This window comes from Archocentrus centrarchus, chromosome 16, assembly GCF_007364275.1.
Source record: "Archocentrus centrarchus isolate MPI-CPG fArcCen1 chromosome 16, fArcCen1, whole genome shotgun sequence".
Lineage (NCBI taxonomy): Eukaryota > Metazoa > Chordata > Actinopteri > Cichliformes > Cichlidae > Archocentrus > Archocentrus centrarchus.
In genome coordinates this window covers 4072441-4096313 of record NC_044361.1, presented here as the reverse complement: position 1 = coordinate 4096313, position 23873 = coordinate 4072441, and the positions used below count along the sequence as shown (strand labels likewise).

At 40.3% G+C, this 23873-nt stretch overlaps 1 protein-coding gene across 1 annotated transcript in view; it reads left to right on the top strand.

Annotated features, from left to right (window-relative positions):
* crppa (CDP-L-ribitol pyrophosphorylase A) overlaps positions 1 to 23873 on the top strand; it is a 54048-nt gene that overhangs the window by 4133 nt on the left and 26042 nt on the right. The window contains exons 3-8 of the mRNA XM_030750328.1: positions 4258 to 4407; positions 9909 to 10013; positions 12762 to 12807; positions 16853 to 16950; positions 22859 to 22936; positions 23043 to 23135. Coding sequence (XP_030606188.1) covers positions 4258 to 4407; positions 9909 to 10013; positions 12762 to 12807; positions 16853 to 16950; positions 22859 to 22936; positions 23043 to 23135 — 570 coding nt within the window. The remainder of the gene's footprint in view (positions 1 to 4257; positions 4408 to 9908; positions 10014 to 12761; positions 12808 to 16852; positions 16951 to 22858; positions 22937 to 23042; positions 23136 to 23873) is intronic.

Sequence of the window (23873 nt, the reverse complement as noted above, 5' to 3'; positions counted from 1 at the left end):
TTTTTTTTTTTAATATCTAATTCTGTATCACAGAGTTTTCACTATATTACTTGATTTTGTGGTTATTTCATCAGCAGATGAATCCTGTACTGTAATTCAATTTTATTTATATAGCACCAAATCACAAACAAACAGTCGCCTCAAGGCGCTTTGTATTGCAGATAAAGACCCTACAATAATACAGAGAAAACCCAACAGTCAAAACGACCCCCTATGAGCAGCACTTGGTGACAGTGGGAAGGAAAAACTCAGTTTTGGTTCAGGGTCACCTGATCCAGCCCTAACTATAAGCTTGATCATAAAGGAAAGTTTTAAGCCTAATCTTAAAAATAGAGAGGGTGTCTGTCTCCTGAATCCAAGCTGGAAGCTGGTTCCACAGAAGAGGGGCCTGAAAGCTGAAGGCTCTGCCTCCCATTCTACTCTTAAGTATCCTAGGAACCACAAGTAAGCCAGCAGTCTGAGAGCAAAGTGCTCTGTTGGGGTGATATGGGACTATAAGGTCTTTGAGATAAGATGGGGCCTGATTATTCAAGACCTTGTATGTGAGGAGAAGGATTTTAAATTCTATTCTAGATTTAACAGGGAGCCAATGAAGAGAAGCCAATATGGGAGAAATCTGCTCTCTCTTTCTAGTCCCTGTCAGTACTCTAGCTGCAGCATTTTGGATCAGCTGAAGACTTTTCAGGGAGCTTTTAGGACAGCCTGATAATAATGAATTACAATAGTCCAGCCTAGAAGTAATAAATGCATGAATGAGCTTTTCAGCATCACTCTGAGAAAGGATGTTTCTAATTTTAGAAATATTGCGCAAATGCAAAAAAGCGGTCCTACATATTTGTTTAATATGTGCATTGAAGGACATATCCTGGTCAAAAATGACTCCAAGATTTCTCACAGTGTTACTGGAGGCCAAAGTAATTCCATCCAGAGTAAGTATCTGGTTAGACACCATGTTTCTAAGATTTGTGGGGCCGAGTACAAGAATTTCAGTTTGATCTGAATTTAGAAGCAGGAAATTAGAGGTCATCCAGGCCTTAATGTCTTTAAGACATTCCTGCAGTTTAATTAATTGATGTGTGTCATCTGGCTTCATTGATAGGTAAAGCTGAGTATCATCTGCATAACAATGAAAATTGATGCAGTGCTTTCTAATAATACTGCCTAAGAGAAGCATGTATAATGTAAATAGAATTGGTCCTAGCACAGAACCCTGTAACAGAAGCCTCCACCAATAGAGAGTTTCAATTAAGGATTGTGGGTAAAGTAGTTCTTTTTTGCAGGCTCACAAATAAAATGCGTTTTTGTTTAAATATGGTTGAAATCACAGGAGAACATACATTGTTTCACAGTGTTGTAGCTCATAGTAATTCTGCTTTGGAAGGGTTGGACATTATGGCTCTTAATCAAAATCTCTGGGATTTTTGCCCCTGGAACCTCACTGCTGAGCTCTATAGCAGCTTAGAAAAGCTTTTGTATCTTGTATTATTATTAATATGCTATTTACCCATTCCTTCATACTGCTAAGCTTTGTGGAGTTGTTACTTATTGTTTAAAGATGCTGGTCTGGTGAAAGCTGCAATAGTTAATGGTTTTAGGTAAAGAGTAAACTGGAAATGCATCAGGAAAAGAGGGCTTTTAAAAAAAATGAATTATCCAGATTTGAACAAGCAATCACACCTGTGACAAAACAGTTTATTAATCACCCTTCTTCATTCATATTAATTTCATGCCTCTTATAGTACATGCCCTATAAAGAGAGAAAAACGCAGCCGATTTCAGAGTTTCTGAATATTTTTGTTAAAACTCAAAAAAAAAAAAAAAGAAGAAGAAAAGAAGATTTCTTACTGCAAGTATTCACTTTGCAGGTGCATAGTTGTCACATCATGAAAAAACCTGGTCGCTCACGAAGGCAGGAAGCGTCTGTTTTCATCCGAGGAGCTGTTGAGAGAAAGATTGTAATCCTCCTACAAATGGAGGAAACAACCGCAAAAGCCGGTCATTCCTCATGCTTGGAAAGCGTAGCGTACCTAAATTAAATTGCAACTACAGTTCATACTTCATTTCTCGTGCTTTTAGCTGAAAACCAGAGAAGGCCAATTAAAGCACAGAGCCTAAACACATCAGACGTCCTCCATAAGTGCAGCTGGGGTCAAATCTTGCACCTGGTGGGAAAACGGGTTACTACAACCTGTTTTTATTTTTCTGCGAGGAGCGTAAGAACGTTTATACACACTAAAATACAACAAGCTCAAGTTTTCCAATCAGATGCAAACCAAAGAACAACTAACAGCCTTTTTGATTGCTCCTTTCACTTACCCCTTTGTGACAAAATGAATCCATCGTCCAATAAATTGTTAATGAGACCGACAGCTCTGTTGCTCCTGATGGTGGAGTTTATGTCACTGGTAACACGGAGAAAACATTCCTGCCATGGCCTCTGTGATGAAGAAACCCACATATTAGCTTCATCATTCATGGTTGAGGATCACAAACCGAGAGAGGTCACACTCCCTGACTCAGGGCCAATATTTATGGGGTGTTTCTGTATGCGTGTTATGTGATGCACTTTCACAGCGGGCGGTCTGGTCTTCATTATCCCGCCTTTATCCACGCTCATGACAGAAAGCCTGTCTCCGCTAAAAAGCAACAGATTGATTTTGATTCTAACAGCATGTTTAACATGCAGGAACACATGTTTGCATTCTTTCGTTTGTCCCCCCCCCCCCCGCACGCTCGCCGACCGCGTACTCCTGGAGCCTGTCTTCGGTTTGCCGCAGAGAGATGAAAATATTATTTCAGAAATTTTTATTGTTTTAAATTTCCAAGGGAGGAAGTGCCTTGTGTGTAGTGCGTGTTCTGGCTGTTGTAGTTAAGATGGATTTATTGTTACTGTGAAATCCCGGCTGCCAGCTCGGACGATCGAGGAAATGTCCTGTCCTTGAAATTTCCACTTTTGGCCAAAAAATAATCAGATTTATCTGATGAGAAATATCTTAAGTGAAGGCCAGTTTACTGCTTGCATAGTGTTAATTCATGATCCATGCACATGTTGTATAATATTGTTTTAAAGGTTGTTGAATTGAAAGCCAAAAATGATGTTTATTTTACATCTTTTGTCACACTTTAAAAGGGCAAAAGTTATAATAAAGTGGTGATGATAAGGGGGGAAATTACATTATGTAGTTGTAGTGCTGTCAGCAGTTTCTCCTGCTCACTGTACCCTGCTTTGCTTTGACATAAAATAACTATATGTGACAAACTGAATATGATTTTGCTCTATAAGGTTTTCTCTCTCTGTACTGGAGAGCTACGTAGTCGTGCAGCATTCGGTCAAACTGATTTGAGGCACCGTCAGCTCATTTCTCGCTGCCTTGTGGGAATATTTTTCAGTTCCCTCGTGATTTTCTAATGACTATAAACACATTCCAACTCTGATCATCACTTCATAAATATGTAAAATACATGTGAATGAAAGCATTCACCAGAGTTGGCTTAAATGTTTGGATTTAGTTGTGCCCGACTTAGGTGAGGATTTTTCTGTCTAGACGTTTTAACTCCTCTGTGTATTTTTGAATCAATATGTAGATGGATATGTATCAGTTTGCTCCTCAGCGTGTTTTCTTGTGAAAGGTGTATTTTTACTCTAGCCTCCATTCAAAAATTATTAAAATGTTTTTAGCAGAATGTATGCAGAAATATGGTATGCAGGTATGCAGTTTTAAAAAAAATGTATATATATTTTTAAACTGCTTTAAAAGATCAGGGCCAGGAAATGCAGTACATACACAAAGACATGCACATGATGGATTTCCTTTTCGGTTTAGCTTGTTATATGGACAGCATGCACAGTCTCTAATTGTGGGATGCAAGCAGGCGCGACAATGATCAGATTCATGTTTCATGTAAATGTATAAACCGAGTCCAGCACTAAAGGGAAGAAATAGTTGGGAGTTTTTTGCTGTCATATTTTGCCTGACGAACTGTCAAACTTTGCTCAGGTCTTGAGGACATGAAGTTGTATGCCTTCGCTTGTTAATCACACTGTGAGCTAATTGTATTATTACATCCCAAAGCTCAAAATAACAGCGCTTTTAATGCCATAAAATTATTTCTTGTTCCTTTTGAAAGATACTTTGAGGCTGACTTCATTGTTTACAGAGCTTGTCTTGTTCTCTTCTTTCTCTTTGAAATTCAGTCTTTGTGAGTTATTGAGAACAAATATGGTAACCTAAATTCTTTGTTTTTTTTTCCGAGCAGGCAGCGGGAGCCATCCGACCTCTGGTTTCCACAGTGATCGCCACCACATCCGAGGGCTACCTAGATCATTCTCTGGAGCGAGCCAAGTACAGAGCCAGCGAGATGCCTCAGGGATTTACATATGATGTCATCTCTCAGGCCTATCAGAGGGTAGGATCTGCATCCGGATGCACCTTTAACAAACACATGGGCATCTCTCTGTTCATGTCGTTTTGGGTCTTTCTGGTTTGACAGCAGTTACATGCATCATTTAAAAATAAAACAGTCTGTAGCTCTGTGCCTTTTTCACCATATTTGGCTCTTCTCTGTGAAGGCTGGCTCCTGCCCCCACTTTAAAGGTGGCTGAAGGTACGCATGTTGGTTTAAAGTTTATGATATTTAAGCACATTTGTTGGATGAAATCATGAATGGAAACAAAATTAAATAAGAATGACAAAAATAAAAAGTTAGTGAAAACTGAAGCTTATTTATTAAATGTATTCGGGTTTTTTTTGCAGTTGGAATAATTTTGCTTTAGATGAATTTTAAACATCAGTACCACAGTTTAAAAAACTATCAGAGAAACTAGAGTCGTCACATCTTTACAGCTCCAGCTTTACTCTGACCTTTCCTCAACCCTCATTGATCCCCACTGGGGTTGAATAGATTTTTCCTCACCAGTCACCAGCTTCTTAGTTCATCTGCTGCCTAAAAGAAGCCGTTTACCTTCCTTCCTCCACCTTTTAAGAAACTTTATTCTGATTTGCAGCTCCTTGTAAACAAAGTATGGTGAGCCTTCTGTGATCACAGTTTGGTGCCTGAAATGTCTACATTAAGGATTTCTGCTCTCACTGGGGCTTATAGAACAGTCTGGATATACATCTGCACATACAAAAACGTCTTCTCTTAGGACTGCAGGATTTATCTGCAGCACATGCAATTAAAAGTGTGATTTAACAGCTACATTTGTAAAAACCACACACAGGCATGTGAACTTTCTCTAAAATGACAGATTGAGTTTTATGCACTAAAACTTACATGGCTTGGATGACAAAGGGCTTTATGATTCCCATACATCATAACCTATCTTTGTAGTCCTTCATTGTTCCACTGATGTGCCAGAACCTGCAGGGTTTCACTCTGAAGGGCTTGTGGCATGGGTGCTATCACTTTCTCTTAGCCGCGTCTGCATCTGGGAAAGAAACGACACTTTAATGTACTCTGCCACACTGCAGGAGATTAGTCTGTGGAACAAAAGTGAACAAAGGCTCAGTTGGAAAAATGGTAAAGTAGGACTGAAATTACATGGAACATTTAGGTGGATTCAGATTAATAGTCTCAGCAGTATAGGGCGTTTTAATATGTGTACCTGAAAAATGGAAAGAATTATACGCTGACGTAAGCTGTAAATGCGTTAATTCTTCTCTGAAAGCGGAGGTTTATTGCTAAAATGCACCAGGCCAACAAAATGTGAAACCCGAGTTGATGAAGTTGACCTTATTTATTTTTCAGACGCTTCGAATTTGCTATTTCAACTTTTACTTCATTAGATGGTTCTTCCGATGGCCACCTTTTTTTTTTTTTTTCTTCTTCTTCAAGGACACGGCGAACTTTGAGCTAAGACGTTAAGTATGCCTTAAATTGGAGCGCCATTTGTCTGCAGTTATTTTTACTCCTGGCACATATGGATCTTCAGATTGCTCTGAGAGCCCTGTTGGCTTTGGCTTACTCAGAAAATGAGCTCACTTTTCTGCAGCATTTTCAAGGCACACTGGAGAAGGAGGAGGTCGATTAAGAGTGCGTCCTCCTCGCCTCCTTTTCAAGCTTTCAAAAGAAGGGAAAGTGTAAGGTATCTGTCAGGTTAGGACTCTAGGACATGCACATGAAAAATCTCTTAGAGCAGCTCATTTGTAGCTTGACATCCATTGAAAGTAGAAGAACTCAGGGCTGAAAAGACAAAAGGGAGGACACTTAATCCAGTCCCCAGTGAGGGCCTTTGTACCAGGAGAAAATGCTAAAGGTTAAATTACCTCAAAACCAAGAGCATATTTCTGCTTTAATTTCTCTCTTCAGTTCTATGGTCCCTGATATAAAAGACTCCCTTCTCTTTTATAGTTTGATAAAATATTACCTAGGTATAATCTCAGGTAGCCTGAATTTGTATTTGTAGTGGAGAAGAGTTCATCGCCTCAGTCCAAACTTCTATGCGATCTTCACAAACTGAGCTGTGCCAGGAAAGCACAAATAAAATATTTGTTGTTAAAATTAACTCTACAGACTAATCTTAATGAGTTTAGGGAGAAAAACTGACACACGGTAATGAGGACATAAATACTGGAACATTAGTCTAAGTGCTCTAATCAGCATAGTTTCCAGCAACAGACAGCAACAGTAAGCTCATATAAACCCACTGCACTCTACCTGCTCAGACCCAAACAGCAAGCGCACAGTTACTGTGAAGACTTTAGCAGCTAAAATGGGGAGGTGTTTTTCTTGGAGTTGATTGTGTTATTTAATGCTGCTTAATGTTGCTTCATATCTGCTGGATGCAATTCTTTGCTAAAACCTTAGTCTTTTTTTCTTTTTTGCTTAATGAAAGCTAAAGTAAAACTAAGTGAAACAGTATTTTGTATTTAATAAAGCTAATTAAAATTAAATATATGTGAAGACATGCCATTTTAGTCTTGGTTAATTTGGTCAGATTTTGCCAACAAAACCATCCTGGGGAAACTTTAGTGCCCGTCTTTATCGAGGCTGGCATCTTAACATGAGTCATGAGTCAGTTGTTTTTTAATGTAATCCCTGTTTTCAACCATTTAAACCATTTATGCCCCTGACAAACACATTATATGGATTAAAGTGGGCCACACCTCTTAATCTCTGAATTCAGGTGTTTTCAGTCCCGTTGCCACAGGTGGATAAAATCAAGCACCTAGCCATGCAGTCTGCCTTTTACAAACATGTTTGAAAGAATGGGTCATTCTGAGGAGCTCACTGAATTTGTGCGGTGCTGTAATAGGATGCCAGTATTGCGACAAATGTCTTCCCTCCTAGATATTCCTAGATACTTATGACCACAGCAACTCAGCCACAAAGTGGCAGACCACGTAAAGTTAGAGTGTGGGGTCAGTGAGTGCTGAAGCGCACAGTCTATTAAGGTCTCCAACACTCTGCCGACTCAGTGACTGCGGAGCTCCAGACCTCCTCCTGGTAGTAACATCAGCACAAAATTGAGCACCGGGAACTTTATGGCATGGGTTTCCATTGCCAAGCAGCTCTTGTAAGTGTAATGTATAGATTGCCCAGTACTTTTGTCCATGTTGCTTAACCTAAACTAAAACTCACACTGAAACATAAAACAAAAACTTTCAAAACTATAAAAACTAAACTGAAACTGGCAAAATCATCCTGGAAACAAACGAATTTTAATTGAAAGAAAAAAGGTAAAAATTAAAAAATCCAAAGCTTACAGATACATTGTATCAATTTAAGATCCATCAGTTTTTTCAAACTCATTGTACTGTAATGCAAAATAAGATGTCAAAATATGAATGAGGTATATAATTACATCATTCTTTTAATAATTTATGCTACACTTTTTACTGCATCAAAGGAGCAGATGACCAGACCGAAACATCAGATAATCAGTTTTTTAACAGCTGAGCATGTTTAATGTGACAGAAACCTGCAAATAATTCAGACCCCGCTAACTTTTTAACCTGGGAAAAAATAGCCAAAAAAAAGCTCCTATAAAACCACCGTACATCTTCAACACCAAATAAAATGCATCACATCTTGCGGGCTGATGTGGGAAAACGTCTTATGAACCTGATGAATCCAGTGTTGCACATTTTAAATCTTATTTCAGAAAGATAAGAGTGCTACAATTCCAACAGTGCATCAGCCAAAGAAAACAGCGTCCTGTGAAGAATGTGGTGACGGCAGCTTCGTGTTATGAAACCTTTTCTGTGTAAACATCGTCACAGTATGGAGAGCGAACTGAAGGAGTTGTGGTGTATCAGCAGAAAGTTCGACCTGTAATGCACGAAGCCAACTTATCTGAGGAGCGCTTGGATGAAGGAAGCACCTTATTGAGCACGTCATACCAGCAGGACATGATAGATTTGATGGGACCTGAATTTATTTTGAAATAAAAATGGAAGGTCATTCTTCAATACAGTTGCACTAAGTTAAATCTTTCCAGCCATACCCCATGCAAATGCCAGTGCAGCAGGTATCTGTAATACTGTTTTATGTTTAGCGTAGAAATGATAGAGGTCATCATTTAGTTAGCTAGTCTAAGAATTTGGTGCACACTGAGCTTTCTGAACAACTGCATGCCAAATATCAATGAAATTTGGGTTGGATACACACTTTCTCCAGGGGGTTGTTCATTATGATTTTGGTAATTGCTGTCATCAAGTTTAAGTTCCCTGCAGACCATGAACAAGCATCTCAAGATGTAATGACCACATTTCCACGAATATTGGGAACAACAGTAGAAGCCAAAAATCAAAATTTTTGGCTGATGTGAAATTTATTGAGTTAATTATTTGTTCACATTCCTCAGAGGATGAACCCTTTCCAGTTTGGATGTGTTTTTGATGTCCCAGGACCAGATATTTCTCTCTGGCTGTTTTGATTTAATCTCCAAACAATACAAAAAAGTGATTGATTAAGCCCCTCATTAGTTGTTCTTTGAGCTTTCTGGTATTGTTTTAGGCAACATTTCCTCTGCAGTGGGTGGTGAGGATTGAATTAACGAAAAAAGTAACACAAAACGGGTTTTGTGAGGTTAGTCGACGTGGGGAAAAAAGTTTGTTAGCCGCTGTCTGAGCTCCTCTGGTTATGTACAGGAGGGTTGCCATAAGATTTAAAAGATGGACGTAGCCACACTGACTTCAACAAAGGATTTCTGAACTGGATAAGTTTGTGTGTTAACAATGCCATGGCTTTTTTTTTTGTGTGTTTTTCCGAGCTACGAGTAACCATATTTAGTTAGTTATCAGCTAGCAATCTGTTAATTAGTGCAAAACTTGCGCCCATACTACTTGTATGGTCTTTATTTCAAAGCAGGCATTAGTATATATCAGATAATTCAATTAAAAAGGCTTCCTGTGTCGGTACGACTGTTAATCACAGTGGCCACACTCCTAAATCTAATCCTTAACAAAATTCTGATTGGTGAGTTATAAAAAAATTACTTACTGGACTATTGTTTATGAAGTGTAGTGAAGTAGTAAAAGTATCCACACCTGCCTGTAAACCTCCTTCTCTTAACATGGGAATCTATGGGGACTGACTCATTTTTAGTGTCCAGCTGGAGGAACTGTATTTTTTGACGCTTCTGCACTGGCTTCATTTTTCAGTCCTGAGGTAGCTGCTTGGCCTTTACTGGCTCTGAGATTTGGAACTTTTAAAATGAGTAATAGTTTTGTTACTTAACTCAGATTGTGGTAAAAAGAGGGTTACTGTATGTTTAAAAAAAAAAGAACATTTTCAATTTGAATTTGTTAGGAAGAACATACTTTATGTGTAGGTGAGCACACACTTAGTAAGCCAACACTGCAGTGAAACAACACAGTGAACCTTCATTCGACTGAGTCAGAGAGAAATACATTGGTGTCAACAACTGTCCGCAGCATCTGCTCTCTGTTGTGTCCCCTCTGCAGTGCAGTGAGTCAGACTTTGAGTTTGGCACAGAGTGTCTCCATCTGGCTCTGCAGTACTGTGGCACCAATGCCAAGCTCATTGAGGGTCCGCCAACACTGTGGAAGGTGAGCTCACCAGGGGCATGCTTTGGGTTGGGGATTGCGGATTTTGTGACGTTTTGGCTAGCACAGCTGCACGCCACTGATTGATCAAATGAGTAGAGATAAATCATGAATCCAAAGTGTGTGGGTGCTGGCAAAAGAGGAAACGCCAATAAATTGATTGTGACGTCCAGGATTAGCGTGTAGAAATGAGTTTAACTACTGTATTAACATTTTGTTCTGAGTTTTCTGTATAATCCATTCCAAATGTTAGCCAGATATGAAGACAGTTTTATGTGCAGAAGGCTCTAATGCATTACAACAGGCTGGTTGGCTGAATTTAATTAGTGGTACTCAAAGCAGCACAGCTTATCTTTTCAGAAACAATGCCCCGCTGAGTCTGGATTACTCAGAATGATGGATCCCTGACCAAAGTCAGGATCCTTTGTCAAATGTTTCTTGTAACAGCTCATAGCATCTCTATGAAAAAGGATTTTTTTTAATTACCATCTTTGACCAGGTGGTTTGAAGATGGGAACCTAAAAGAACTAAATTATGAACCTTATATGAAACTGTCAGATAATACACTGCTCAAAAAAATAAAAATAAAGGAACACTCTTTGGTGTTTGCCCCAAAGAGAGGAGAAAAGTTAACATTGGAGTTAATGGCAGATTTGGAGGGTACTCCTGACACTTGCAGGCTCCTAGTTTAAATTCTGTACATGTCTGAGTTTTGGAAAGGTCATTTTCTTAAAGAGCACAACCATAGCTACAGTTTGAATATAGTATAAACTGTGTGGGTAGACCACAAGTTTCTGTGTAGAGTTTGCATGTTCTTCCTGTGTCTGTGTGGGTTTCCCTGGGTACTCTGGTTTTTCTCCCACAGTCCAAAGACATGCAGTTGTGAATGGCTGTCTGTCTTTCTATGTTAGCCCTGCAACAGGCTGGCGACCTGTACAGGGTGTACCCTGGCTCTTGCCCTATGGCAGCTGGGCTAGGCTCCTGCGCCCCTGCAACCCTGTGAAGGATAAGCAGAAGAAAATGGATGTATGGATGGATGGATAGATAGAAATCAAATGCTAGTCAATTTTGCCCAAATTTCAGAATGGTACCCAGTAGTTTGTAGCCCCCACATGTTTGTATGCATGCCTGAAAACATCGGGGCATGCTCCTAATGAGACAATGGTTGGTGTCCTGAGGGTTCTCCTCCCAGATCTGGACCAGGGCATCACTGAGTTCCTGGACAGTCTGAGGTTCAGTCAGTCAGGCAGTGTTGCATGGACCAAAACATAATGCCCTGGAGGTGTTTGTTTAGGTCAGCCGAATGTGGGGGCCAGTCAGTGGTATCAGTTCCTTCATCTTCCAGGAACTGCCTGCATACTCTCACCAGATGAGGCTGTGCATTGTTGTTCACCAGGAGGAACCCAGGGGTCCGACAGTGGGTCCAAGGATTTCATCCTGATACCTAATGACAGTCAGGGTGCCGTTGCCTAGCCTGTAGAGGTCTGTGTGTCTCCATGGATATCCCTTCCCAGACCAACACTGACCCACCACCAAACTGGTCATGCTAAATGATGTTACAGGCAGCATAATGTTCTCCATGGCTTCTCCAGACCTTTTCACGTCAGTCACATACAGGGTTCCAGCTAGCGTTTGATCACCCAGCGCTGCACCTGGCTGAGGTTGTGTTGCAACGGGCTGAGAATTTCAGCTGTTAGCTACTGGAGCGGATCACTATCATCACAGTTTGCTAGCGGGGGCGGCCATTAGCTCTAAGTATAGTATAGTGTGAAGTTCTATATTGATGTGCCATCCAGGAGGAGGTGGAGGTATCGCCCCATGCTGCGTGTAGTAACACTGATCCTAGAAAAATGCAAATCTCATAAGAAAACAACAGAAAAGATGAGGATGGAAAAACTGATTAACAACCCCCTCTGATACTTAACTGAGCAGATCAGTATCTCAGAAGTTTAGTTAAATTGATGCTGTACTCTGATTAAAAAGTTGGGGCGCCTGTGTGGCTTGGTGGTGAAACCGGCAACCACATACATACGCCGCGTTGCGGGCTCGAGTCCCGGCCCGTCGCCAATTTGCCCGGGTGTCTTCCCCCATTTCCTGTCTCTCTCCACTACCGATTAAAAAGCCACTGTGGCCAAAAATGCAACAACAACAAAAAAAAAAAATGCAAAAAAAAAAAAGTGTTCCTTAAAATTTTTTGAGCAGTATACATCACAAAATAAAAATTGGAGGAAAGTCCAAATCTGAGGTCCAGATCATTGATTGAAGCTAAACGCGATGCTGTTTACATAAAGACAAATGGCTGTTGGTCTACTTGCTGTTCGAGCAGCTTTAATACTGTCACTGTCAGTCTGACTGTTCAGTGATAATTATTGCAAAACTACTTTAGTATAGCCTGAAATACATCAAAAGCTTTTTAATTAATTTCCGGACTTTCTTCTAGTGGAACCAAAACATTCACATCTGTGTTTTACAGTGAAATAACTCAACAGCTATTGTTTTGTATTTGATGAACATATTATTTTTACCCTGAGAATGATTCTAATAATTTGGGGAACTCTTTAAATGGCAACATAATCAGCTCAATTGTCAGTGTAGTTCACAGACACAATTCCAGTAAGATTTTGGATGCATTTCTGAGACAATCTCTGCACATAAAACTGAAACTATCTGCATTGATCCACATAAATAAAATGTTCCCATCTCCCTTTTGGGTAAACTGACTGCATAAGCTCAAGTTATTTTGTCCTCCAGGTGACCTACAAACGGGATTTGGCTGCTGCAGAGTCCATTATCAAAGGTGAGTTTCCTTTGTGAATATGCTTTCATAGAACTTCCTGTACGCATAGTACAAAGTACAATAATTTTTCATCCTCTTACTTATATAAAGTATGTATTTTGACAGGTATACATAAATGAGCAGTGTAGGAGTGTCTACACTCTTTTTGTGTGGTCTGGAGTTAGAAGTGAATAGCTGACATTGAACTAAAATAGGCTATTACTGTTTTCAACAGGAGAAATTCTTTGTAGCATTGTTTAGCCTGGGATGAACACTGCGGGTTTACGCAGACAGTAAATACTATAGAAAGCAAGTCAGGACAAGGGAGAATATCACAATCAGGGAAATAAACACAGCCCTATATTTCACTCCGCCAGCACCTGGACCAACAAGTACCTGTTTGATGATGACATAAGTGATTATTCCCAGAGCCTCTGAAGTGAATGAATTCATTGTTTGACTTTTAGAAAGGACAGAGAAGAATGTCAGAATGAGAAACAGTCGACTGTTTCAGCTTGTGTGTGTTTGCATTTCTGTGTGATCACATGTACATGCATATAGCTGCCACTGTGTGTGTGTGTGTGTGTGTGTGTATACCCTGGTTAGAAGTATGTTTGTTTGAGCATTTATGACTGCTCAACTATCAACTTTTCTTTGGCAGCAGTGTGCACTAGGATGAATATGAAGAAAAGAAAAATCTTCTGAAATAACTGATTCCATAAATGGATTATCAGAATTTTGAAAACTAGGGAACAACCTTTGTCAACAACAGGAGAATGTGTTGTTAGCATTGTGAGTATGCTAGAAATTACTCCAGCCTGTCACATTTTGTTTAATGCAGGGATTATCCCTGTGCTAATTAATATTCAGTTTACCCAGTGTGGCAACCCCCTAGGAATAAGGGAGCACCTCATATTACTACCAATTAGAGGACATGGGTTGGTTGGTGTAACAGAGGAGGATGCTGTGGATAGGGTGAACTGGAGGCAATGACGACCCCTAAAGAGAGCAGCTGAAAGAAAATGAGGATATTACTGCTGAGCAGACCTATCACAGTGGTCTGTATATCAGGCTGTGGTGTTGGCTACATGCTGTAGCTATGCAGAAGTTTTAATGATATTATTTCAGTGTGTGTCTGCTGGAGATATTGTTGTGTCAGTGTGCAATGTCAGAATTTGTGTGTTACCAAATTATAACTATATATTATCTATATATTAGCGCTAGCCTCTCCTGATAAACTTTTAAAGTAGAACAGGTTTGCAAGTTTACCTTTCATTTTCATGCTGCAGTTACATGACTGACAGATCACCTTTGCTAAGAACATTACTAAATATGTGTATAACTAATACACTGCTCAAAAAAAATAAAGGGAACACTCAAATAACACATCCTAGATCTGAATGAATGAAATATTCTCATTGAATACTTTGCTCTGTTCAAAGTTGAATGTGCTGACAACAAAATCACACAAAAATCATCAATGGAAATCAAATGTATTAACCAATGGAGGCCTGGATTTGGAGTCACACACAAAATTAAAGTGGAAAAACACACTACAGGCTGATCCAACTTTAATGTAATGTCCTTAAAACAAGTCAAAATGAGGCTCAGTATTGTGTGTGGCCTCCACGTGCCTGTATGACCTCCCTACAACGCCTGGGCATGCTCCTGATGAGGTGGCGGAAGGTCTCCTGAGGGATCACCTCCCAGACCTGGACTACTGCATCCACCAACTCCTGGACAGTCTGTGGTGCAACGTGACGTTGGTGGATGGAGCGAGACATGATGTCCCAGATGTGCTCAATCGGATTCAGGTCTGGGGAACGGGCGGGCCAGTCCATAGCTTCAATGCCTTCATCTTGCAGGAACTGCTGACACACTCCAGCCACATGAGGTCTAGCATTGTCCTGCATTAGGAGGAACCCAGGGCCAACCGCACCAGCATATGGTCTCACAAGAGGTCTGAGGATCTCATCTCGGTACCTAATGGCAGTCATGCTACCTCTTGCGAGCACATGGAGTGCTGTGCGGCCCTCCAAAGAAGTGCCACCCCACACCATTACTGACCCATGTGCTCAGTGTGAACCTGCTTTCATCTGTGAAGAGCACAGGGCGCCTGTGGCAAATTTGCCAATCCTGGTGTTCTCTGGCATATGCCAAGCGTCCTCCACGGTGCTGGGCTGTGAGCACAACCCCCATCTGTGGACGTTAGGCCCTCATACCATCCTCATGGAGTCGGTTTCTAACCGTTTGTGCAGACACATGCACATTTGTGGCCTGCTGGAGGTCATTTTGCAGGGCTCTGGCAGTGCTCCTCCTGTTCCTCCTTGCACAAAGGAGGAGGTAGTGGTCCTGCTGCTGGGTTGTTGCCCTCCTACGGCCTCCTCCACGTCTCCTGGTGTACTGGCCTGTCTCCTGGTAGCGCCTCCAGCCTCTGGACACTACGCTGACAGACACAGCAAACCTTCTTGCCACAGCTCACATTGATGTGCCATCCTGGATGAGCTGCACTACCTGAGCCACTTGTGTGGGTCGTAGAGTCTGTCTCATGCTACCATGAGTGGGAAAGCACCACCAAATTTCAAAAGTGACCAAAACATCAGCCAGAAAGCATAGGTACTGAGAAGTGGTCTGTGATCCCCACCTGCAGAACCACTCCTTTATTGAGTGTGTCTTGCTAATTGCCAATAATTTCCACCTGTTGTCTTTTCCATTTGCACAACAGCATGTGAAATTGATTGTCAATCAGTGTTGCTTCCTAAGTGGACAGTTTGATTTCACAGAAGTTTGATTTACTTGGAGTTATACTGTGTTGTTTAAGTGTTCCCTTCATTTTTTTGAGCAGTGTATATGAAGTGTAGAAATATTTATTCTTTGACAATTAAATAACAGTTCGAAACATTACTAGCAGTCTTCTCATCCAAATCTCACAAAGAAGGAGATGAGGTCAAAATATTAGTTTGAGGAATGAACTTTGAGTCATTTTCAGATTCTTTTATTATTTAGCAGCTATTGCAGCGTGTGTGGTTCCTACCATAATTTAGTGCCGTTTGATTTAGACCACCGACTGGCTTCCAGGTTGAGAATAAGTTGCTGCCCCAAGTGTCTCAGGCGCTTGTTCATGAGTGAGGGAAGGAGGGAGCCAGAGATGAAAGACTGGTGCAACGTCTGTAGAAGTGAGGATCCTATACTGGTTTGGTACTACTGGTTTGTTGTAGTGAAGACTGGTCTGAGTGTGAAAGCGAAGCTGTGGATTTACTGGTAAGTCTACATTCCCATCCTCAGTTATGGCCACAAGCTGTGGGTGTGGACCGAAAGGATAAAGTTAAGGATTCAAGTGAGCTTCCTTTGAATTGGACTCTTATTTAGTGAGAGGATGAGGATCTCTGTCATTTAGGAGTGACAAATCGCCTTTATATTGGTTTAGATGAATGGGACAATCGCAGAATCACTTTAGTGCATTGTGAACCAAAATGGCCGCACCCAATTGCTGATTGCGGTGATAGCAAACTGGTAAAGCTCTCAGCCTGGTGCAAGAAGGCCTCAGCCCAACACAGTGTGGGATATCCCCTCTTTGCCAACCTCCTCCCTCTGTATGAATCTCTGTTATGTCTCAGAGCTGGTGGAGGTTGTGGGAAGAGGGATGTCTGGGCATCTCTCTGCCTGCTGCTTATGTCTCAATGCTGCTTATCCAGGTCTGGGTCATCAGACCTGGATAAGCAGCAGAAAACGGATGGATCGATGGTGGCTGTGGGTCTGGGTATCTTTAAGCTATATTTTGCCACACCAAACAAACAGACAAAAAATCTCACTTTATAAAGTTAACAGAGTTTACTCTATAGAGAAAAATGGTGTGTACTTGACTAAACATCACCTATAATTGTACCACAGTAGTCTTGTTAAGTAATCTCTGTTGTCTTTATTCATCTATATTCACATCTCAATCCTGACTTGCTTGTCTTGTTTGGTTGTGGTATATTCATGTGAAATGTTATGTTAACTTTTCCATTGTACCTCCATTGTACTTATTTATTTATTTTTAATTCACACACCCTTTCTCTTTCAGAGACTTTATCACGGTCAGCCTGCGTTATCACAGGTGGATTGGCAGAAGCTGTGAACCTGGCAGATGCCCTTCAGAAGGCTGTTGGAGCTCTGGATATGGTATGTATGTGGCAGTAACAGCTAATTCAAGTGTTGTTTGTGATGACAACAAAACTAAAAGGCCTCACCAGTTTACCATTACATTTTCCTCTGTCTCCCCCATCTCCGTCTCATATCATATACCTCAAATCTCCCCACAAACTCAATGTGAGCTCCACTTGGGTGGCCTCATGGTAAGACTTGCCATCTGTGGTCACACCTCTAATGGAGCCTGTCTAGGACATCCACACTCTGCAACTTTCCTCCCTCTCATTTTCTCCCTCCATCCCCAGCTTCCTCTTCTGACTCTGCACGAAGAAGAGCAGATGGCAGTCAAACTTTGTGTACCATGGGACTTTGCTTAATTAATTGAGTTTCTAATGATGAGTCTTTACCTCCTCTTCCTCCTTATCATCATCTTCCTACTACCTTTGCTCAGTCAGGCTTGACAATTTTCCAATGTTCATGTCCTTCCCTTTAACTCAGTGTCACTTTGTGGGCACATCAAGTTCCCACGTTGCCTTCAGCCCATGTTGTAAACATCCTCTATTTAATTTGTAAAATTGTTCCTGATTGACAATGGGCACAGTGTCCATATGCAAAACAGAAAAGCACGACAGTCTGGGACATTAAATCTGACAGCATAGACCACATAGAGGCTCCACATGTAAATTACTCTCCTCTTACCTCAACAACTGTTGGGTTTCCTTTGAGGAAGCCACGTAACCAGTAACTCAAACAACCTGTAGTTTGAAAAGAAGGCAAAAGAATAAATGTGACCAAATTACTTTTTGTCAACATAAGCTGTACAGAACTGTTTTTACTGTCCAGTAAGAGGGCCACTTTAATAGCTGTCAAACAATTGTAATAAATTCTCCCTACATTCAACTGTTTTAAACTTCACACAGCCAAGAGCTTTTACGCTAATAGACATCAAATGAATTAGTTGAATTTTTTGAAGCTGAGTCCAGCCAGTTGCTTCTTGTTGCCTGCTGTGACATTCAGAGATGAAAAGGGCGGAAGGATACATGACAGTATTAATGTAGTTTAATGTACATTAAGTTTAATGTAAAATGGAGTTCAGTAGCTTGAGCTAACCATTAAAAAAACAGAGTATTTAAAATTGTAATATCTGTTCCCTGTTTAATCTTGCCCACGAACAGCAACCTGTTAGAAATTATTGGATTGTACCAATGCATTGTCTCCATATAAGTATGAGTCAACATTGCCCTTAATGGCTGTTATCAATCTATCGGCAAATAAGATTTTTACCACAGCTTTTGATGTGTCGCACCAGCTTCGTGGTCCTTCTGTTGAGGATGTGGTTTCACAAATTTTGTGTGATTAAGACTATAAAAAAATACAACAAAAAAAAAAAAGAAAACAAATATAATGAAACCCCACTTGGTCCCTAATAAATTATTACAAATATAACTGCCTTAATTCTTCTGGCATAGACTCAAGCTGATGAAAACATTCATGACAGATTTTGGTCCATTTTGACATGATGGCATCACACAGTTTCTGCAGATTTGTCAGCTGCACATCCATGATGTGAATCTCCTGTTCTACCACATCCCAAAGGTGCTCTACTGGATTGAGATCTGGTGAATGTGGAGACAGTTTGAGTGCAGTGAACTCACTGTCATGTTCTAGAAACCAGTTTGGGGCTTTTTGAGCTTTGTGCATTATCCTGCTAGATGCAACAATCAGCAGATGGTTACAGTTTGGTCATAATGGTATGGGCATGGTCAGCAACAATGTTGAGTTAGCTAGCTCGTGCTCAGGTGGTTCCAAGAGGCCCAAATTGTGTCAAGAAAATATTCCCCACGCCATTATGCTACCACCAGCCCGAGCAGTTGTAAGGCAGGATAAATCCATGCTTTAATGGTGTTTACACCAAACAATTCCATATTGTTGGATTTCTTAAACAGAAAATTACTTTTTGTTTTCTCTATCTAGTATACAGTATGTATGCAGGCTTTGAAAAAAAGTTCAGAAAGCAGAGTTAAATCATCACCTCTCTAACACAGATTCTGTTTGTATTGATAACATTATTTCCATAGTGTTTATTATGTGCTTAAACTTCACACCTATCACCAATTAGGCATCTATACAGTAGAGCACAGAATCCCATATGTGACATCATGTATAGTAATGTGCCTCCTGTGTCTTCTTGATGTGATATAGATATTCTCTGGGCGTAACTGCAGACAATGGAGTGCAGTGGCATAGTGTCCTGCATTTCATGAGTCCATGTTCCTCAGTGATCCAAACGTTCATCCTCCTCTAAACTCACTCCAAGTCCCTCATCAGCCGGTGTCAAAACAGGCGGATCTTCCTGTCTGGTGTTGGACTGGGCCACAGAGATGGATTTGGGGTTGTGTTGTCCTCCTTGGATCGGTTGATTGGCGCTATTCCCGTCTGTGCTTAGGTGGCCAGTGAAGCTGTTTTTTTCCGGCACACGTGTTCGGAACCAGATACATCCTTTTCAGGGAGTATGTGAGGGAGGAAGAATAATGGGGGAGATGAAAGGCAAGTGGAAGAAGCGGAAGATGAAGAATTAGCTTTGTCCCGGTGCCATTGCATGAATCTAATACAGGGATAAGCATGTGTGCAGGTGGAGGATTTGGCAGCATGTGTGTGCAAGAGACAAGGACACTGCGAGTAAAAATATGATTAGGGATGCTTTCAGCAGGATATTATCTAAGAGATAAATTGGATCCCGTTTAAAGGGCCAGTTCACCTCAAAATCACTTTTCCTCTGGCCTGTAGTGCCAGTGCCAGTTATCCATCCAGGTGTGTTCAGGTGTTAGTTGCCCAGTTTTGGTGGTACTGGCTGTAGAGATGTCTACCTCCTCTTAAATATAACAGAACTCAATGATACTTGCCTTGTGGTCAGCCTTGTAGTGAGCAGTCTCATGTGGAAACTACCTGCCAACCAAATGAAGAATGTAGAGTGCATCATTTTCATGCCTTTGTTCAATCTACTTTACTGTAAAGGCATTCTATTCTATTCTGAATATAAAACAAATGCAAAATAATTTTGTATCCAGTGCCAAACAAGTTTTAGCAGCTTCAAGTGACCACATCTAAATGTACCATTTCTTATTCCTTTTAAGGAATTGCTGCAAAGTGTTAAGGCTGAGACAAAAACCTCCTCAAAGTAAATTACTCCACAAGTACTTTGAACAGTCTTGCAGTCATTCACTATCCTACTGTTCCTACTTTCTTGTTCCAAAAAAAACCATATTTTTCAGTATTTGATTGGAGTAATTTTGAAACAATGACTGACACAAGTAGATGTTTTATGGGAACAAAAAACACCAATTTTTTTCCCCAAATCAAATCATCTCCTCTTCATTCTCCCCCTTATCGTTTAATCTTGACACGTTATTTTTATATGCAGTACACATAAAAGAGAATCCTCAGATTCATATCAGCTTTGTGAGGTTTTTTGTTTTTTTTTTGATAATTACTCTCAACTCAAGAGTATTTTTCATTGAGACAGAAAACAAGTAGTTTGATTGGGCAGACACTGCACCAGCAAATGTGCTTTTTTTGGCCGTCAGCCACAGATGGTTTTAAATAATGGGTTCCAAGCTTTGCTTGCAATTTGTTAGCAAATTGTTTTTTTTTTTGTTTTTTTTTAAAAGAGTACATGATTGATCTTTGAATATATTTTAAGGCTGAAGTGTCTGGTAGCTTTGATAAATGTGCTATACACATACTGTCAGCAGTATTTGTAGCTTGCAGCTGTTATAATTTCTCATCTTCCAAACACAACCTTAAAATATGAAATAAAGTACCTGTGTCAGATATAATTATCTTTCATGTTGGAATCTGGACTTTAAGCATATAAACTTTGTTTAATTTATAAGACAAGAATACGTGATACCAGTCACATTGGACAGATGGGACAAATAAGGATCGTAAATGCTAAAAGTATATAAGTATCTTAAAGTCAGCAAAAATAATGAGATAATAATGTTACAGAGTAAAAACTGAACAGTTGTCACCATGAGTTTGTGTACACAGTAGGTTCTGTATCTTACAGCAAAACCACTGCTGGTGTTAAAAGAAGATAAAAGTTTTATTCATAGACTATAAAAGTTGGAGGTAGCTACCGTGACATCACCCATTGGTTTCTGAAGTCCCGTTTTAAACTGAGTGTTTCCGTTGTCACCGTCTCGGTTTTTTGAATCCCATCTGGATCTGACTGTTAAAGCCTCACGCTCATTGGCCAAGAACTTGTCAATCAGGAGTTGCGAACCAATGAGCTTACCCTCAATAATCTTGCTTTCTGAAATTGAGAATGCCCAAAATTTACCAAATGTTTTATTCAGTATGGCCTGAAATAAGTAACTGAGCCCATAAACTCATCAGTGAGGGGTTTACGGAGGTCAGGGCCACAGGACATTTTTCTGTAGACTTCTATATGAGCAGAAGTGTTTTTGTAACCACAGCTATGCCCTGTGGTAGCTTTTAAAAAGAATGCAAATTTAAGGCACTTATGCCTTACAGTTTAAAAAAAAAAAGAAAAGAGAAAAAGAATAATGATAATGAAGACAGAAAAGTAAGGAGAAAGAGCGAAGGGCCACAGGTCAGACTCAAACCTGGGCCGCTGATTTTCAGCCACCTGCTCACGCTATGAGCTAATCAGGCACCTGGAATGTTACTTTTAAGGTGGCCAGAAGTGAACAACTATTGTTCACTAATGTTGCTTTGTGTGGAAGTGCCTATAACCACAATTTTGCCAACTAGTTTGCCATGACAGCTTTTTCATGTATCAGTTTTTTGTAGCACTTTATTTGTGCTTCAGTCATCATGAATTTGGTATTAAAACCAGAATGACTTCTTAACACTGAAATTGCACATCAGCAGGTATGCTGCTGGTGTGTTGAGCTCTGAATTGTGTCTCCTCTGTTCTCAGAGTGAGAGCGTTTAGGCCGTGAGCCTCTGTGGCTTCTTGGCTCTCCAGGCCTAAACTTAAATAAACAGTTCTACTCTACGATTTCATGGCCAACCTGGTTTAGATCACATCAGATTTCTTCAAAACCCCGCAAATCTACATGTCAGACTGAAATGATTTTCCTCCTGAAGCTGTGGGCAGTTATCGTTCAAGATCAATTAACTGTCCAACATGTGGTTCCCATAACCATTTCACATTTTCATTTACTTTCTGTTATTTTAATGAGTAGGACGACTACGTTTCAATGCCAAACACAGATTCTGGATGTTTATTTCCTACATGTATGACGCTGTAGTACCAGGCTGTAATTTTAAGGGAAAACAACAAAGATGAATGCAAAATGGACATGGTGGACTATCCGGCTGCCTCATTTTATTTATATGCCAAGACCAAAAATTAAAAGGAAAGCTCAGAACCTAAATGTCTCATTTCTCTGAGCAAAAAAGCTTTTACAGTTCTTGGCTGTATGTCGGCTTTCAACTCAATTTGCAGCATAATGAAATTTAACTTGGCTTACATATGATTGCTGTTCCTGTCTTTTGCATATGACAGAATTTTGCTGCCAGTTCAGGAGTATAAGGGGCCCAGAAATTGCTTCTTTTTTTACTCTGTCTCATTTGTTCTAATAAGTTTCTGACTACAGTTGATGGAAATAAGCCACTCAGTTATGTGATCTTGAAGCACAAACCTTTTTTTTTTTTTTTTAATCCCTTTTTTTTCTGTAATCATAGAATGATTCATGGCAGGAAAGCAGGTGGGTGTACTCTCACAACAGATGACTGAAAAATTGGCTGAAACAAAAACCAGAAGGCTCTTGACCTTTGAACATTGGAGTCAATCAGTCACACTAACTGAAATGCATTAGGACCCTGGCACTGGAGCACTTGCTTTAAATCTTATCAGTCAAGCACGATACATCAGCTGTATATTTAACATGAGGGTATCTCTCATTCACAGGAGTTGGACATCATCCCAGATCTAATGGGAGACAACTCCAGGTGTCTGTTAAAGGAGTGGAACTTCATCCAGGTTTCTGTAAGTTCCTATTTTATTTTCTACATCTTCTCTGTGAAATTAAAATATGTCACTGTAAGTAGTCACAAATCTCTCTCTTTTTTTTTTTTTTTTCTTTGGTCTTCAGGTCAGCCATTCGTGCTTCTCTGAAGTTGAGGCTATGCTTACGGCTTTAGAGGCAGAAAATCGAGCTCTTCTCCACCCAGTGGTCGTCATTTGGGTGAGTTGAGATGTAGATCCCACAGTTGTGCATCTCAGTTACAGTGCTACTCCATGTTAATCTTCTCAGTGTAGCACTTTGCTTGGTTCTGGCACTGAAGGAAAAGTTATGGGGTATCAAAACTGGGATGTAAAAAAAAATCCACGGAGGAAATAATGCCTCTATAAAATGTAATGAAAATTCATCCAAATGTCGTTGAGAAATTTGATTAAAAACACAAAAGTGAATGCTATGGTGGTGTTAAAGGAAAAATGTCAGTAAGATTCATCCACTGGAGACCACAAGTGCCCACGCCAAACTTCATGGCATTAACGTATTTCAGTCAGAACCAAAGTGGTGCACTCACTGACAGATGCAGCCATGCTTACTGTGATTTCACATACAGACCTAACCCTACACCCCCAGAACTCTAACTGTTTCCATTACTTTCTGGAACCTCGTGTATTCTTGTTGTCATCAGAGAGACAGATTTGTAAACCAGTAAAGGAGAAAGAATGCATTGCTGGCAGTTACAGGGACAGCACAGCAGCTCTTGCGTGCCGTTATAGGGAGAAAACACGTAATTTTTTTTGAAGCGTTGTCAACTGTTGAACTTCTCCAAACTTTGTACCCACAAGACGAGCATCAAAATGCTGCTCAGGAATGAAGTTAGCAGAACCTTGAAAAGCTGCTCTTGATTCTGTGATGTGTAAAGAATAACAACTCAGAGTTTATATCAAATGTCACAAAGCATTACTC